The following is a 14,715-nucleotide window of genomic DNA, read 5'->3' as shown; positions in this document are numbered from 1 at the left end:
TATAAACTTAGTTAACGTTTATTTGAATCTGAGGCAACTCTACATTTTAGCTTTCGATGTCCCTTAGTCCAAACTGATAATTGTATCACTCATCGAGCCACTAGGTGGCATAAGTGTAGAGCTCCCAGTACATCAAATGCATTTAGGGATGAAGTTAGTTCAGTTCAAGCATTATTTTTTCCCCTTTCTATTCTGGTGACCTGTATTGTACTAATGTAATACAACAATAATAATGTCTCTGGGAGAGGCCCTAATAATAGCTGGCACAGTGTGTGATAGGGCAGTCAGCCCACAATAAGACTTGACAGATTAAATAATTCAGTGAATTTAATAAACATCTTTGAGAGATAAAATCCCATTAAAAATGGCTACATGGGGCCAACAACAATGAAGGCTACATTCATGGTGACAACACAGAACTGCACAACAGAATGAACAGAATTACTGTACACGAGCTTACAAGACATGCACAATTCATATTTGCAAAATAAGACGTTTTGGTAAATAAAATATACATTTGTCATTGGTAAGTGCTTGTAAACAAGTAAGGCATATATTACACAGTGGATGACAGGCACTCAATGACATCCTGGTGTTTAGTTGCACTCATTGAGATTGTCCAGTTTACATGCAGATAATGCTATCCTTGTAGGTAGGCTATGTATTGAATTTGTCCATTGGAGAGCTGATATGCATGTTGCCCGACAGAGGGCAGCAAAAATGGTCTGTTTGCTACAAAACGGGTTTTTTGCCAACATTTTTAAGAGACCCATAGTGTTCCAGTTCTAATGGATTTGCAGGTGTGAATGTGTATTCTATTATATGAGAAAAGGCAAATAGCCTACTATGTTTCAGTTAGTCAATATCCTCAGAGGATAACTAACCCCGTAATGTTGGTTGCCTCAAAGGCCTAAACAATCCTCTAGTAAACTTGTACTGGTTTTGGCATAAGCTGACATCCATTACTGACATGGTTCATAACCTTTTGTTTCAACTGGGCCACCTGCTCTCTGAGCACACTGGCTGTGGAGGCCAGTTCAGTGTTCTGAGTCTTCAAGTTTTTGACCTTGTCTTCAAGACGCGATATTCTCTCCAGCTTTCTTTTGCGGCACTTGGACGCCGCTATTCTGTTGCGCAGCTTTTTCCTCTCTGCTTTGATGCGCTCCTGGTTGTCCATGTCAATGGGAGACAACGGCGGGCTGTCTACAAAGCACTGCATGTCGGGGACGGTCTGCGGCTCGTCCTTGAACGCCTGGAGTCGTGACAGCGCTGCCGCAGCCGCCTGTTGATGGGCGCTCATCAGATTAGAAGGTGGCGGTGGGAATGGAATGGTATCCGTGGAATAATTCACTGTGGTGCCCAATGGGCTATTTCCATAGCCGTTCAAAGTCGTGTACACTGGCAGATCTGACGGCAAGCCGACCGGGGCTGCGTTGGAGCCGATTAGGTCCAGTCTGTCCGGTGGTGCGCACGTCCCCTCGCTCAGTTGGTTCTGCTTGTGAAGATCCTCTAGCGCCTTCACGAAGCCTTCCGCAAATTCTTGTTCGTCGCTGGCTGACTTCGGGTAGAGGAACTGAGAGGTTGGGGTCGTCGTAACCATTCCATTCGATTGGATAATCAACCGTTCTAGGTCCGGGGTGGCCAATTTCAAGAGTCCCAAGTCCGAAGAGTTAAGAATTCCGTCTGCGTCCCGGAGATTCGGTTTCAGATTGGAGCTTTGGTCGTCCAGGTTTAGACTCATGTCTTTTTTCATCATGCTGTTGTAGGAATAGAGGCTTGCGATCCCTCGAGTATTCAGCACACTACCAGGGTAGAGGGTTATTTCCATTATAACCCTTCACATGAGGGTCTGTTGAGCTTCACGCATAAACTAAGACGATTCAACAGTTAAACTCAGGCAATAAAACACAGTTCAGGTTAATTTCCTGTATTTTTCCTCTCTTCAAACTCTGATCGAGTTAATCGACTGTCCCCCTTTAGCCTACCTTTTATGCCCGAGGCTAAAACAATAGTAGTGGCTTAGCTTTTCCTTCTCTTCTCGCCCGCGTCCAGCGCTTTTTCCCAATGGAACGACTGCTATGCACACACCCAACCCTCTGCTTGCTTGCTTCCTAACCCTAAAAATTCCATTATGTCACTTCAGCGCGCTAAGATTGGCCCAAAATGACGTATGCTTCCGGTCGGATTTAAATAATGGGCTGAACCAGTCATTATTACCATGGATACTTTAGGTAAACTGCAAACAGTGCAGTGCATTGTGGTTTGATGTCATAAAATAGAATACTCGGGGTCGCCAAAAGAGACTGGGCGGTGCATTATTGGAAACTAGGAAGGCGCAAATAAGGTATATTCAGCTCACTCAATTTGAATTTAGATAATGGGGTCGTTTTGGGTGGTAAAGCGAAAGCAACCGACTGTAGATTGAAGTCGACGAGTGAAGTTGGGGGAGGTGCATCTGTGACAACCGAAAATCGGACACGTGGTTTTCCAAAATCTATGTTTAGTGCGACACGGCAGTGTTGCCATTGTTTATTATGCCGAAATAAACAACCCCCATATCACACACTCACAAGCTGAAAAAATATGTGTGCATTGTAAACCAATTGTTGAGAGTTCCTCAAATATCACGTTCATTTGAATTACAGTAAAGTTGGTTCCTGTTTCAGTCACGTCTTTGGTCACGTTCGCGTGGGTCAAACAAAAACCCTAATGATTGGTTGACAAATGAACCTCCAACAATGCAGGCGATTGCTACATGATGAAGTTGGTGAAGAGCAACTGCAGAAACTTGCAGTCGACCACAGTCAAAACTTCAGGAGCTTTAATCACCTGCTTTTCTTGCAAGTCAGACACTTTTTATCCCCAAAATGCAACACACTGAAAGGCGGTGACCATGACAACTGATCCACTCGAACGCGCCCATTGTTCACACCCATTTTGTTCACACCCATATTTGTCACATGCGCCGATTACAACCGGTATAGACCTTGCAGTGAAATGCTTACTACAAGCCCTTAACCAACAATGCAGTTTTAAGAAAAATACCTACAAAAAAGTTACAAATAATTAAAGAGCAGCAGTAAAATAACAATAACAAGGCTATATACATGGGTACCGGTACAGAGTCGAGGTAATATGTGCATGTAGGTTGAGTTAAAGTGACTATGCATAGATAATATACGGAGAGCAGCAGTGTCAGTGTAAAAGAGGGGTCTGGGTAGCCCTTTGATTAGCTGCTCAGGAGTCATATGACTTGGGGGTTAGAAGCTGTTAAGAAGCCTTTTGGACCGAGACTTGGCACTCCGGTACCTCTTGCCGTAGTAGAGAGAACAGTCTATGACTAAGGTGGCTGGAGTCTTTGACAATTTCTAGGGCTTTCCTCTGACACCGCCTGGTATAGAGGTCCTGGATGGCAGGAAGCTTGGCCCCAGTGATGTACTTGGGCTGTACCCAGTACAGATGGAGAGATTGTTGTCCTGGCATCACACGGCCATGTCTCTGACCTCCCTGTAGGCTGGCTCATCGTTATTGATGATCAGGCCGACCACTATTGTGTCATTGGAAAACGTGATGTTGTTGGAGTTGTGCCTGGCCATACAGTCATTAGTGAACAGGGAGTACAGGAGGGGACTGAGCACGCACCCCTGAGGGGCCCCCGTGTTGAGGATCAGCGTGGCGGATGTGTTGATACCTACCCTTACCACCTGGGGCGGCCCGTGAGGAAGTCCAGGATCCAGTTGTAGGGGGAGGTGTTTAGTCCCAGGGTCCTTAGCTTAGTGATGAGCTTTGAGGGCACTATGGTGTTGAATGCTGAGCTGTAGTCAATGAATAGCATTCTCACATAGGTGTTTATTTGGTCAAGGTGGGAAAGGGCAGTGTGGAGTGCAATAGAGATTGCCTCATCTGTGGATCTGTTGGGGCGATATGCAAATTGGAGTGGCTCTGGGGTTTCTGGGATAATGGTGTTGATGTGAGCCAATACCAACCTTTCAAATACCTTCATGGCTACGGACGTGAGTGCTAGTCATTTAGGCAGGTTATCTTAGTGTTTTTTTGGGCACAGTGACTATGGTGGTCTGCTTGAAACATGTTGGTATTACAGACTCCGACAGGGACATGTTGAAAATGTCAGTGAATGCCAGTTGGTCAGCACATGCTCGGAGTACACGTCCTGGTAATCTGTCTGGACCTGCAGCCTTGTGAATGTTGACCTGTTTGAAGGTCTTTACTCACGTCAGCTACGGAGAGCGTGATCACACAGTCGTCCGGGAACAGCTGTTGCTCTCATGCATGCTTCAGTGTTACTTGCCTCGAACGAGCATAGAAGTAATTTAGCTCCTCTGGTAGGCTCGCGTCACTGGGCAGCTCGCGGCTGTGTTTCCCTTTGTAGTCCGTAATATTTTTCAAGTCCTGCCCCAACTGAGCCGGTGTAGTAGCCGGTGTGGTAGGATTCAAACTCCTGTATTGTTGCTTTGCCTGTTTGATTGTTCGTCTGAGGGCATAGCTGGATTTCTAATAAGTGTCCGGATTAGGGTCCCGCTCCTTGAAAGCGGCAGCTCTAGCCTTTAGCTCGGTGCGGATGTTGCCTGTAACCCATGGCTTCTGGTTGGGAAATGTACGAATGGTCACTGTTCGGATGATGTTGCCGATGTACTTATTGATGAAGCCGGCGACTGAGGTGGTGTACTTCTCAATGCCATTGGATGTATCCCAGAACATATGTGCTAGCAAAACAGCCCTGTAGCATAGCATCCGCGCCCTCTGACCACTTCCATATTGAGTGAGTCACTGGTACTACTTGCTTTTAGTTTTTGCTTGTAAGCAGGTTTCAGGAGGATAGAATTATGGTCAGATTTCCCAAATGAAGGGTGAGGAAGAGCTTTGTATGCGTCTTTGTGTGTGGAGTAAAGGTGGTCTAGAGTTAGTTATTTTCACCCTCTGGTTGCACATGTGACATGTTGGTAGAAATGAGGTAAAACAGATTTAAGTTTGCCTGCATTAAAGTCCACGGCCACTAGGAGTGCCGATTATGGCCTTATACAGCTCGTTGAGTGCGGTCTTAGTGCCAGCATCAGTTTGTGGTGGTAAATAGATGGCTATGAATAATATAGATTAGAACTCTCTTGGTAGATAGTGTGGTCTACAGCTTATCATAAGGTACTCTACCTCAGGCGATCAATACCTTGAGACATCTTTAATGTTAGACATTGCGCACCAGCAGTTATTGACAAATAGACACACACCCCACCCCACATCTTACCAGACATAGCTGCTCTGTCCTGCCAATGCATGGAGAAGCCAGACAGCTCTATGTTATCCGCATCGTCGTTCAGCCAAGTCTCGGTGAAACATAAGATATTACAGTTTCTAATGTCCCGTTGGTAGGATAGTCTTAATCCTCGATCGTCCCGTTTGTTTTCTAATGATTGCACATTGGCCAATAATACGGAGGGAAGTGGTGGTTTACCTACTCGTTGGCACGTTCTTACAAGGCACCCTGCCCTGTAAGAATTCATTAACATGGGCTCAGTAATAGGTGTGCAGTCAAACACTGAGTGGAAACATTTGATCTAAAAAATGGTTTAATACTGTGTCTTTCAATCCAAGCACATTTCTAAGAGAGACGGCACAGCTTCGCCAAATAGATTAAGGGGCGTTTTATTGAGGATGCAATTACCTATAGGTTTTAACAGAAAAGAGGAAAGAAATACTGCAGAGAGAAAAGGAAACCATGTTTTTTCTTAGTCAAACATCGGCTGTTATTTTCTAAGAACTCAACCAAAAAAGTGAATGGTTAGCTTATAGCTCTTCTGTTGGTTATTGCAAAGGATATTTTATCTGCCTGGAAACACAATATTAGACTGGTTAAGCATGAGAGATATGCCACCTCAGACCAGAAAGCCAGAGTGAGAAATAAGGAGTGATGAAAAAGGCTTTCAAGCTCTAGGCCAATAAGACTGTAAAGGGTGATGGCTGTCTGCTGTTCCTATGAATAGCCCAGCGCAGTGGGGTGATAGGCAGCCAAAATAGCCAAATTCCCCCAGTAAAAAGTAATGACGTCCATAGACTGGCTGCATCAGCACCACAGAATAGCAAGGGCATCATTTGTTTCCATGGCAACATTGACATAGGCTGTGACGCAAGAGCAGGTGAATGAATGGGGGGGGTCGAGGTTGTTGAAGACTGCAGTACAGAATGATGCGTGGGTGGTGAATGGAGGATCGGGCAGTATGTGTTTGTGATTGTCTCTCACCAATAAACACACACACACAATCTCCAGATTTACGTCTTCCAGCATTCTTAAGAATATTATACATTAAAAATACATATGGTTAGGATGTCATCAATTAAAATATGTTCCTTTAGTGAAATCATCTCCCTTTGATGTCTCTTTCTTGGAATAGATTACTCAAACCAACCAAAAGTTTCCTATTTTGTCAGAAACAACTGCCTTTATTCTTTATTCATCCAGAGATGGCATTTAAAATCAGGCTAGAATGTATGAGTCATGTCCCGAAACAGATATCAACATGGGAGTGCCTTTATTATCAAATTCAATTAATGGATTCATATTTTGCTTTACATATATGATAAAGCTGAGAAGATAGCTGAAGTGAGATGTAACAACATTTACCTTTTTTGTAATGAAGTTTATAAATGGCTAAATGCAAACCCTATCAGGTCCTATGAATTTAAAGGCCTCTACAGCTGACATTGCTCTATTCTGCTGAACCTGGCCTAATTTTTTTATATTATTTACATTTTATTATATGCAAAGTGCCAATGTTACCAAATGAAGAGATTATAAATGCATGAGGAAAATACATCTGATAGTGAAAAGAAGACTTGAAATGCCTTGTAAATACAAACGTTTATTAATATACATTTGCTATCTTCTGGCTTTAGACAGCCTTTACAAATTGATCATCACATGTGTCATTTCAACAATAGGCAAAGCAAATTAGTCAAGCCAATAAACTCAGGAGAATGAACTATGGGAGGATGCATGCAGGGTCAGCTCTAGCATTTTGGGGGCCCTGAGCAAGATTTGGTTGGGTACCCCCCCACCTTGCGGCAAAACAACTTTTAAAGATAATTGGGCACAGAGAAAATGTTGCAATTTCATAACAAATTTCATGCAATTCTACTAATTTTTCCATGGAACAGAGATATTTGTTTTCTCCGTTTTAAAGCTAATTTCCTGCAATTCTACACATTTTGCCATGACTTATGCCATGTTAATATGATATCTGAGTGAGAATGACTAACAAAATGATCAGCCATGATTACTACAAGTTTAGATAGCTGGCTAGACTAACTACCAATCTCAAAATTGTTAGCTGACAAAGGGAAGCCCAGCCTCGAGCTACCCAGTGACACAAGCCTATTAGACTATCTAAATTACTTCCATGCACGCTTCAAGGCAAGCAACACTGAAGCATCCATAAGAGCACCAGCTGTGGCAGACGACTGTGTGATCACGCTATCTGTAGTCGATGTGAGTAAGACCTTCACAAGGCCGCAGGACAAGACGGATGACCAGGACGTGTACTCAGAATATACGCTGACCAACTGGCAAGTGTCTTCACTGACATTTTCAACCTGTCCCTGACCTACATGCAGACCACCATAGTCCCCGTGCCCAAGAATGCCAAGGTAACCTGCCTCAACGACTACCCACCCGTAACACTCACGTCTGTAGCCATGAAGTGCTTTGAAAGGCTGGTCATGGCTCACATCAACACCATCATCTCAGAAACCCCAGATCCACTCCAATTCGCATACCGCCCCAACAGATCCACAAATGACGCAATCTCTATTGCACTCCACACTGCCCTTTCCCACCTGGACAAAAGGAACCCCTACTTGAGAATTCTGTTAATTGATTACAGCTCAGCATTCAACACCATAGTGCCCTCAAAGCTCATTACTAAGCTAAAGACCCTAGGACTAAACTCCTCCCTCTGCATCTGGATCCTGGAATTCCAATTGGCTGCCCCAAGGTGGTAAGGGTAGGCAACAACACACCTGCCACGCTGATCTTCAGCATGGTGGCCCCTCAGGGGTGCGTGCTCAGTCCCCTCCTGTACTCCCTGTTCAACCACAACTGTGTGTCCAAGCACGACACCATCTTTAAGTTTGTCGATGACACTACGGTGGAATGTCTGATCACTGACAAGCTTCCTGCCATCCAGGACCACTATACCAGGAGGTGTCAGAGGAAGGCCCTATAACTTGTCAAGGACTCCAGCCACCCTAGTCATAGGCTGGACCTAAGTCTATGTCTAAAATGCTCCTTATGAGCTTCTACCCCCAAGCCACAAGACTGATGAACAGTCAAATGACTACTCTATTTACATTATCCGCCCCTTTAAAAAAAAAACTCTGCTGCTACTCGCTGTTTATTATCTATGCATAGTCACTTTACACATTACCTACATTGACAGTCACTCAATTATCCATGTCAAATCAAATTGTATTTGTCACTTGCGCCGAATAAAACAAGTGTAGACATTACCTTGAAATGCTTACTTACAAGCCCTTAACCAACGATGCAGTTTTAAGAAAAATAAGTTAAGAAATGATTTACTAAATAATCTAAAGTAGAAGAAAATAGGTAACACAATCAAAGAACAATAGCGAGGCTATTTACAGGGGGTGCCGGCACCAAGTCAATGTGCGGGGTACAAGCATCTCCAAACCAAAATTAAATCTAGAATCGGCTTCCTATTTCGCAATAAAAGCATCCTTCACTCATGCTGCCAAACATACCCTCGTAAAACTGAGAGCATACAGGTTGCAGTGGTGGGTAGTATATGGGGCTTTGGTGACAAAACGGATTGCACTGTGATAGATGGCATCCAATTTGCTTAGTGGAGTGTTGGAGGCTATTTTGTAAATGACATCGCCAAAGTCGAGGAACGGTAGGATAGTCAGTTTTAAGAGGGTATGCTTGGCAACATGAGTGAAGGATGCTTTTTTTGCAAAATAGGAAGCCGATTCTAGATTTAGTTTTGGATTGGAGATGCTTAATGTGGGTCTGGAAGGAGAGTTTACAGTCTAACCAGACACCTAGGTGTTTGTAGTTGTCCACATATTCTAGTTCAGAACCTTCCAGAGTAGTGATGCTGGACGGGCGGGCAGACAGCGATCGGTAGGTAAAGCACCTTCCTTATCTAAGCTCACTGGTCACCATAGCAGCACCCACCTGTGGCACGCGCTCCAGAAGGTATATTGCACTGGTCATCCCCAAAGCCAACACTTACTTTGGCCGCCTTCCCTTCCAGTTCTGCCAATGACTGGAACTAATTGCAAAAAGCTGGAGATTCATATCTCCCTCACTAACTTTAAGCATCAGCTGTTAGAGCAGCTTACAGGTCATTGCACCTGTCCATAGCCCATCTGTAAAAAGCCCACCCAGCTACCTCATCCCCATATTGTTTTTTTTTTTTCTCCTTTGCACCCTAGTATCCCTACTTGCACATTCATCTTCTGCTCATCTATTACTCCGGAGTTTAATTGCTAAATTGTAATTATTTGACCACGGCCTATTTATTGCCTTTACCTCCCTAATCTTACTTAATTTGCACACACTGTATATAGAGTTTTCTATTGTGTTTTGACTGTACTTTTGTTTATTCCATGGGTAACTATGTGTTTATGTCGCACTGCTTTGCTTTATCTTGGCCAGGTCTCAGTTGTAAATGAGAACTTGTTCTCAACTAGCCTACGTGGTTAAATAAAGATTACATTTTTTTTTTCAAAACAGGTTCGTCGAGGTAATTGAGGTAATTTGTATGTGACTGACAAAACAAGAGAGAAACTGCCAAATGATGCCATCCTGATGTATTCTACTATTGTTACTCTCAATAGCAAATTGCGTTGCTAAATTACTCATATTTATTTTGTTTGTATTTTATTTATCTATTGGGTTGGTGGCCCCCTATTGGTCGAGAGAGCCGGCCCTGCATGCATGCCATTACTGTAGATGGCGATAGACCGCTGGATGTTGAGGTGTACAGTGTTGTCAAAGCGTCGAAGAAAGAACGAGAACGCTTGAGCTCCTGCAAAAAAACGAATCAATAGATAGCGAAAGAGAATCGAGGAGGATTTCTCAACTCAACGGCGTTCAGAAATAATTGCTGAAATCTTTGCAGAATTTACAGTAACTCACAAATTATGGCGACTAAAAGCACGGTAATAGTGACAGGTAATTAATTTATGTAAATTGCTGATAGTTTGCTGTCAGTTTTCACCAAACTGTTGATTGAAATTAGTTGCCTGCACTATTTGAGCCATAAGAATAACCATTTTAGGTTTGAATGACTTTAACCTATAATGTTGTTTCTACACCTTGAAAACTAAATTATTTTGAAACTACTGTACAGTATTGTCATCTTCCATTCAGGAAATGTCTGTCTGTCAGATAGCCGACGAAACTCAACTCCATGATGAAACAGAAGAGCAAACCAACCAATGACAAGCATATCAAGACAGAGGCGGCAATGTAGCCATTCAGCCATTCATGGATACATTGTTGCGGTGTGATACTCATGTGAATTATGTATTGGTCTTCTCCTATGCAACTAAAATTAAAATTATAGCAGCCTCATCTATAAAACCCATGCACTGATTGGCATATATTGTTTGACAATTGACTGTAGGTGTCAGCTGTTGTAATGGGATAATATTTAACTTGATCTAACCTTTAGACTTTGAATGAAGAGTCTTGCCACTCTCATTTACATAGGCCTAGAGTGATAAAGCAGCCAGCTATAAAAACAGTGTTTCCCACCGGCGTTGGGGTATACTGGTGTTGCTATGCGATGACTTTAAAAGGCTATCAATATGTTTTTTTTTATTTTTAGGGTTTGAACCTTTTGGAGATCACACCATCAATGCTAGCTGGGTGGCAGTACAGGTACGTGAGTTCGAGTGCTCTGCATGGCGCATCATTAGGAGGTCTAATCTTATTGGTAACACTGATTGCACGTGTACATCAGTAGTAACACTGCTATTATTTAGTAGCAAAATTTTATCCCATGAAATGTCATTTAGTAATTACATAGTGTACACTGTTATTATTTAGTAACACAGTTGTATAACATTACATGTAATTTAGTAATTACATAGTAATGGAGTTTAGCGTTTTTCTTTATTACACAAGTGGAATAAAGAATAGCACGAATACCTATTTAACAATGTGTGAATGTTGTTACTACAGTTATTAGTGTTATCACGCCACACTACACAGGTATAAAATCAACAGGTTTTTAAAACAATGATGCACAACTCAAGAGGTATAATACATCTTTAGCAAATAAAATTGGGTTTTGTGGTTTCTCGCACCCTTCCTGTTTCCTCTGTGTACAGGAACTGGAACGGTTAGGCTTGGCTCAGAATGTGGATCTGCACATCTGTGAGGTGCCAGTGGAGTACCAGGCAGTTCAAAGTCTGCTTCCATCTCTATGGAAACAGCACCAGCCACAGGTAGCCAAAAGAAATCATAGCAAGAGTCAAGTGTTGTTCCTCACTTTATATTTATTTATGGCATGGTATAAAAGCCCTGACGTAGTGTCTAGGTGCACAGTCTGCACACTTACTGTATGACATGATACTGTAGGCTATTTATTTCTACTGTATGATGTAAACATAATGACATCATTTATTGCCTTTATTGATATTACTCAGTATCTCATGTTACAGTGAATACAATCATCTATTTAAATTCCCGCTAACAACCCCCACCCCACACATCCTCTTCTCCGCTGGTCAACAGTTGGTGGTCCATGTCGGAGTCTCTGGCATAGCCACCACGGTCACCTTGGAGAAATGTGGCCGCAACCACGGCTACAAGCGGGTGGACAACTGCAGCTTCTGTCCAGACTCTCAGTGCTGTATGGAGGGGGGCCCTGAATGCATCGATTCAGTCATAGACATGGACCTGGTATGCAAGAGGGTCAACTCCTCAAGGCTGGGTGTGGCAGTGTCGGTATCAAAGGACGCAGGCCGGTGAGTGATGTGCTAGACTCTACTCTCAATCAACCAATCATACTGTATACATCTGGCTCTTCTTTGGACACTGTGCTAACAAACCTCCAAACGAGCTTCAACGCCATACAACACTCCTTCTGTGGCCTCCAACTGCTTTTAAATGCTAGTAAAACCAAGTGCATGATCCTCAACCGATTGCTGCCCGCACCCTCCTGCCCGACTAGCATCACTACTCTGGATGGTTCTGACTTAGAATATGTGGACAACTACAAATACCTAGGTGTCTGGTTAGACTGTAAACTCTCCTTCCAGACTCACATTAAGCATCTCCAATCCAAAATTAAATCTAGAATAGGCTTCCTATTTTGCAAAAAAAGCCTCCTTCACTCATGCCGCCAAACATACCCTCGTAAAACTGACTATCCTACCGATTCTTGACTTCGGCGATGTCATTTACAAAATAGCCCCCAACACTCTACTCAGCAAATTGGATGCAGTCTATCACAGTGCCATCCGTTTTGGTACCAAAGCCCCATATACTACCCACCACTGCGACCTGTATGCTTTCGTTGGCTGGCCCGCACTATATATCCGTCGCCAAACCCACTGGCTATAAGTCTTTGCTAGGTAAATCCCCGCCTCAGCTCAGTGGTCACCATAGCAACACCCACCCGTAGCACGCGCTCCAGCAGGTATATTGCACTGGTCATCCCCAAAGCCATCACTTCCTTTGGCCTCCTTTCCTTCCAGTTCTTTGCCGCCAATGACTGGAACGAATTGCAAAGATCTCTGAAGCTGTAGTCTTATATCTCCCTCTCTAACTTTAAGCATCAGCTAGCTGTCTGAGCAGCTTACCGATCACTGTACCTGTACACAGCCAATCTGTAAATAGCACACCCGACTACATCATCCCCATATTATTACTTACCCTTTTGCTCTTTTGCACACCAGTGTCTCTACTTGCACATCATCATCTGTACATCTATCACTCCAGTATTAATGCTAAATTGCAATTATTTCCCCCTCTAGGGCCTATTTATTGCCTACCTCTCTACTCTTCTACATTAGAATACACTGTACATAGATTTTTCAAGTATTTTTTATTTTGTGTTATTGACTATACGTTTGTTTATGTATAACTCTGTGTTGTTTTTGTCGCACTGCTTTGCTTTATCTTGGCCAGGTTGTAGTTGTAAATGAGAACTTGTTCTCAACTGGTCTACCTGGTTAAATAAAGGTGAAATAAAAAATAAATAAAAAAATACTGCACTATTTATGATCCCTTACGTTTTTTCAATGAAACTCCATTAAAGGGATAGTTTACTCAAATTACAAATGTATTCTATCTAGGAACATCCAAATCTGTAATTGTAGCATACCTTTTAGGTATTGATAAAATAGTGCTATGCCAAAATTTGGGTGGTGTATGCCTTTATAATCTGAATTTCTAATTTTAGTTTCCGCTTCAGAAATCCTATTCACCTGAATGACAAATCCATTGATTCTGATAACAGCTAATGCCTCTTTTTGTCTCTCTTACCCTATCTCAACCTCTGTCCCTGTCAGATACCTATGTGACTACACCTACTACACGTCACTGTACCTGGGGAAGGGCAGGTCAGCATTCGTTCACGTTCCTCCTCTGGGGAAGCCCTACAATGCCCAGGACCTAGGCAGAGCCTTGCAGGCCATAGTGGGAGAGATGCTGGAGCTTGTGGGTCAAGCTGAGGGTGATGACCATCACCGCCACCACTGCAGCCACCAGCACCATCAGCATGCTCACTAAAGAAAGACTTCCGGTGACCTTTGTCCTCAACTCACTGCTGCTGTCCTCAATGGACAGATAAAGTACTTAAAACATCATCAGCATCTACCCATGGTAGTCTGGGGAGCGTTAGCTAAAGAGAGGGGCATCGGCACTCCACTGTTGTAGAAACTCGAGAAAGGAAGAGAATGTGAATAAACATAGGCAGAGCCATGGCTCTATCCATGGATAGTATATCTATGGCTCTGGGTGTGGATGTTTGACTGCATTTCACAAACAGAGTAATGGTCCAATGAACGGCGCTGTAGATGAGAGAAACATCTTTGTATATCCAGTGTGCACAGACGTGTGCTTTTAAGCCAAGTCCTCCTGACAGCCATACCATTGGCTGCTTCTCACTATTTTCAATAGTTCCCCTTTTAGTTCCTTATTCACCTCACCAATCACTCTCGCTTTGACATAATGGTTAATGTAGTGTGCCGTTTATTGGATCAGCTCCAGCTCCCCCTTTGTCTGTCATTAATATTTGTTGTGAAATTGTACAATATCTGTATATTACTATAGTGTACAATATAAGGAGGAAAAAATATGTTTTCTTTGATAAATGTACCTCAATCATGTGTTAATATCTCAGGTAATTTATTGCATATACAATCAATATTTATAATGTGATGAATAATGATATGACGTTTTTTATCTTGTGTTCGATATCTGTATTCTCTACTAAAAGAAAAGGTCTAACCCTGTGATTAAATCACTAATGTCAGAGTTAGCCTCTTCTGTATTTTTGTAAGAAATTCACAAAATAACTATTGCTGTGGTGTATACGGTAGTAGAGTACTTGCTGTTCTTCATTACATCTATTGCAAATGAAAAGCATTCAGTTGAATGTCATCTGACATAATATTATCAGGAAGGGTAAGCACTTGTGCTAAACCATTTCTGACTGTGCCATA

The 14,715-nt window shown here is 42.8% G+C and overlaps 2 protein-coding genes across 2 annotated transcripts; one reads left to right on the top strand and one right to left on the bottom strand.

The window, feature by feature from the left end:
* Positions 1-309: 309 nt before the first annotated feature.
* Positions 310-2,164, bottom strand: LOC118402280 (transcription factor JunD-like). The gene has a single exon (XM_035800342.2). It carries the CDS (start codon positions 1,826-1,828, stop codon positions 923-925), a length of 906 nt encoding a protein of 301 aa, XP_035656235.1. The 5' UTR covers positions 1,829-2,164; the 3' UTR covers positions 310-922.
* Positions 2,165-10,022: 7,858 nt separating this feature from the next.
* LOC118402283 (pyroglutamyl-peptidase 1-like) lies at positions 10,023-14,527 on the top strand. Its single transcript, XM_035800344.2, has 5 exons — positions 10,023-10,210; positions 10,869-10,921; positions 11,374-11,490; positions 11,780-12,012; positions 13,561-14,527. Exons 1-5 carry the CDS (start codon positions 10,180-10,182, stop codon positions 13,778-13,780), a joined length of 654 nt encoding a protein of 217 aa, XP_035656237.1. The 5' UTR covers positions 10,023-10,179; the 3' UTR covers positions 13,781-14,527.
* Positions 14,528-14,715: the final 188 nt, after the last annotated feature.

Source organism: Oncorhynchus keta, chromosome 23 (assembly GCF_023373465.1).
Source record: "Oncorhynchus keta strain PuntledgeMale-10-30-2019 chromosome 23, Oket_V2, whole genome shotgun sequence".
In the NCBI taxonomy this organism is placed as follows: Eukaryota; Metazoa; Chordata; class Actinopteri; order Salmoniformes; family Salmonidae; genus Oncorhynchus; species Oncorhynchus keta.
The sequence above is the reverse complement of the archived record's forward strand: the minus strand, read 5'-3'. Positions and strand labels throughout refer to the sequence as shown.

Bases quoted from the DNA above. Each gene is read 5' to 3' on its own strand.
- LOC118402280 (XM_035800342.2), bottom strand. From the start codon at position 1,828: ATGGAAATAACCCTCTACCCTGGTAGTGTGCTGAATACTCGAGGGATC.
- LOC118402283 (XM_035800344.2), top strand. From the start codon at position 10,180: ATGGCGACTAAAAGCACGGTAATAGTGACAG. The intron at 10,922-11,373 runs GTACGTGAGTTC...CTCTGTGTACAG, and splicing joins CTAGCTGGGTGGCAGTACAG to GAACTGGAACGGTTAGGCTT. The intron at 12,013-13,560 runs GTGAGTGATGTG...TGTCCCTGTCAG, and splicing joins GTATCAAAGGACGCAGGCCG to ATACCTATGTGACTACACCT.